Source organism: Camelina sativa, chromosome 16, assembly GCF_000633955.1.
Source record: "Camelina sativa cultivar DH55 chromosome 16, Cs, whole genome shotgun sequence".
In the NCBI taxonomy this organism is placed as follows: domain Eukaryota; kingdom Viridiplantae; phylum Streptophyta; class Magnoliopsida; order Brassicales; family Brassicaceae; genus Camelina; species Camelina sativa.
Window position 1 is genome coordinate 1,190,087 of NC_025700.1, and position 2,439 is coordinate 1,192,525.

Here is a 2,439-nt window from a genome sequence, read left to right on the forward strand (position 1 = left end):
ACACACAAAATTAATATACAAACGAGATCAATACAAAGCCATATGAAGAGAAGACGACACAAATTGTAACACTTTACAGTTGAAAAACACACAAGAAACATGTATAGCAAATTCAAGATTAGAAACATCCACAAGTAGCCTTTGGAACAATTCCAGTGGCTCTGTATTTAGCAGCAGTTTCTTCAGCTTTGAGAATGTCTTCACCACGCTTAGCTTCAATCATTGCTCTCCTCTCTTCTGCTTCCTTGTGAATCGCTGCAACCTTATTCTTCATCCTCTCTGCATACTCTGCTTTCTTCTTCTCTAGTTGCTCCTACATTCCAAAACACGTTTCAAATTAATAACACTTTCCATCTCAATCACATTAAAACAGTTATATCTCTATAATCCCAAGTTTTTACTATATACCTCAATTTTCTTGAGCTGCGCTTCAACAGCGGCTTTCTTGCTGTTTTCCCAGGCAAGAACATCAGAGATCTTCTTCTCAGCTCTGTTCCATGTCAATTTGTTAGCAAAAATCAGACAAAGAACCTAAAAGATCATTAAAAAATATCTCTTACTTACTTGTTCTCTGCTTTGCTCTTTTCGCTATCTTCCCAGGCTCTGACGAAAGACAATCTCTTCTCCTTTGACAAATCAGCTAGCTTAACATCTACAATACAACACAAATGAAAAGCTCAGTAACAACTTCCACAAAACATTCATGCACAACCAGAAAGTAGTCACTAGTCACATAGTTTAATCGTTGTTGTTTGAAGCTCACCTCTATCGAGAGAAGCAGACGAAGATTTGGTGGGTTCAGGCTCTATAGGTTCTGCAAGAATTTCATTCCATTAGAACAAAACATAAACAACAAAAGAAACCCCAAAACTTGACACAAAGAGAGTCACGAGCAGATTCATTCAGATCATATAAACATAGAATTATACAAGTGTATGACAACAAAACAAAAAAATCCCAAAAAGAACCAACTAAGAACAATTTAAAGGCGTTTCATTTCACCAATTGCCAAAAGAAATCTCGAGATTGCCATATTCTCTAATATTTAATCGTTTTGCAAGAACCAATTTTTATCTCTGGGGAAACAGACACAATCCCAATAATCTAATTCTCTGCAGAAAGCTCTAAAACCAATAAATCCAAACTTAACCCCAAAAACCCATAATTTATCATCAAAGAAGAAGCATATCAAAGAGCACTAATCATCAGTATTATTATGCCTAAAGAGAAAACAAAAAAAATTACTCTCAACTACGGTAAGGGCTTTGGAGTCATCAGTAATATGCTCCGGAGATGGGTTTTGAACTTTCTCCTCCGTAACAACGGCCGGAGTCGGAGCCGGAACAGGGGCTGGTGTAGGAACATCCGCCGGAGCCGGAGCCGGAGCTGGAACAGGATCTGGAGTCGGAGCTGGAGCCGCAACCTTGGCCGGAGACTCTGTCTCTAACGCTATCTTCTGTTCCTCCGCCATAGTCTCTACAGCCGAAGAAACAGAGAGAAAAAAAAATAAAAATTAAAAAAAAGTAGTAAAATGGAAAATGACAAAAATGAATAATTCGATATACTTATATTTTATTTTTTTCAAAGCAACAGAAAGAGGTTTATACTGTATTCTACCGTGTAGCGTATTTACAGCGTTTTCTTTTGTTTAAAATTATCTTATTTTCACATCCGTTGATCTTTATAAAGTCATCAGATCCTACGGCTTGAACACAAAAGTCAGCATGCCGACAGACAGGTAATTACGGTTAAACAAATACTACCACGTAATAAATCATGTCAAACAGTTTTGTAACAAAGCATTTTTTTAATAATTTAAAAATTCTAAAAATACAGACTGTTTTGAGAATAATCAAACAATAATTAAGTGGATCTTCTATGGTTTAAATAATAATAATATTATGTCGGGACAAAAGCATGACGTGGAGGAAGACACGCTGGAGACAGATACGTTAAGAAGATGCAAGAGTGCAGCATGTCTTTCTGAGTTGTTTTGCTTGGCGCGTGGAGTCCTATTTTTTTTAGTTTCCATCGGCTGAGTGCGTGTATAATACGCGCAATAGTAAATGGGTCTGATTTGATTGGGCCTACTTCACAATAGTTAGGAGATTTTGATTATCCATTTCGAAAAAGATAACATAGAGCTACCGGACAAAATTTGTTGACCAAATGACAACTAACTACTCTCGACAAGATTTGTTGACTTAAACTACACGAAACTCTCTCAAGTCACCAAAAATTTATAGTTTGTTTCTGTATATATATATATATATATATATAACCTTATAGAGAGGCTTCATAATTTTCATGATTTTGTAGTACTGGGGCTTCCATCTAGTTCCAACGAAATATTAAACGGTTTTAGTACCATTCGTCTTGTAACCGTATAGAACATGTCTACTATTATTACGAAAATGTTATTTTTTAATTTGGGGGGGG

At 36.2% G+C, this 2,439-nt stretch overlaps 1 protein-coding gene across 1 annotated transcript; it reads right to left on the minus strand.

The window, feature by feature from the left end:
- Positions 1 to 1,538, minus strand: LOC104749165 (uncharacterized protein At3g61260). The gene is made up of 5 exons (XM_010470747.2): positions 1,246 to 1,538; positions 764 to 814; positions 565 to 652; positions 409 to 490; positions 1 to 313 (listed from the first exon to the last, which is right to left on the minus strand). Exons 1-5 carry the CDS (start codon positions 1,469 to 1,471, stop codon positions 119 to 121), a joined length of 642 nt encoding a protein of 213 aa, XP_010469049.1. The 5' UTR covers positions 1,472 to 1,538; the 3' UTR covers positions 1 to 118.

Excerpts from the sequence above, each read along its gene's own strand:
- LOC104749165 (XM_010470747.2), bottom strand. The coding sequence starts at position 1,471 with ATGGCGGAGGAACAGAAGATAGCGTTAGAGACAGAGTCTCCGGCCAAG. Across the intron at positions 815-1,245 it reads AGCCCTTACCGTAGTTGAGA|AACCTATAGAGCCTGAACCC; the intron begins GTAATTTTTTTT and ends AAATTCTTGCAG. Across the intron at positions 314-408 it reads CGCAGCTCAAGAAAATTGAG|GAGCAACTAGAGAAGAAGAA; the intron begins GTATATAGTAAA and ends TTTGGAATGTAG.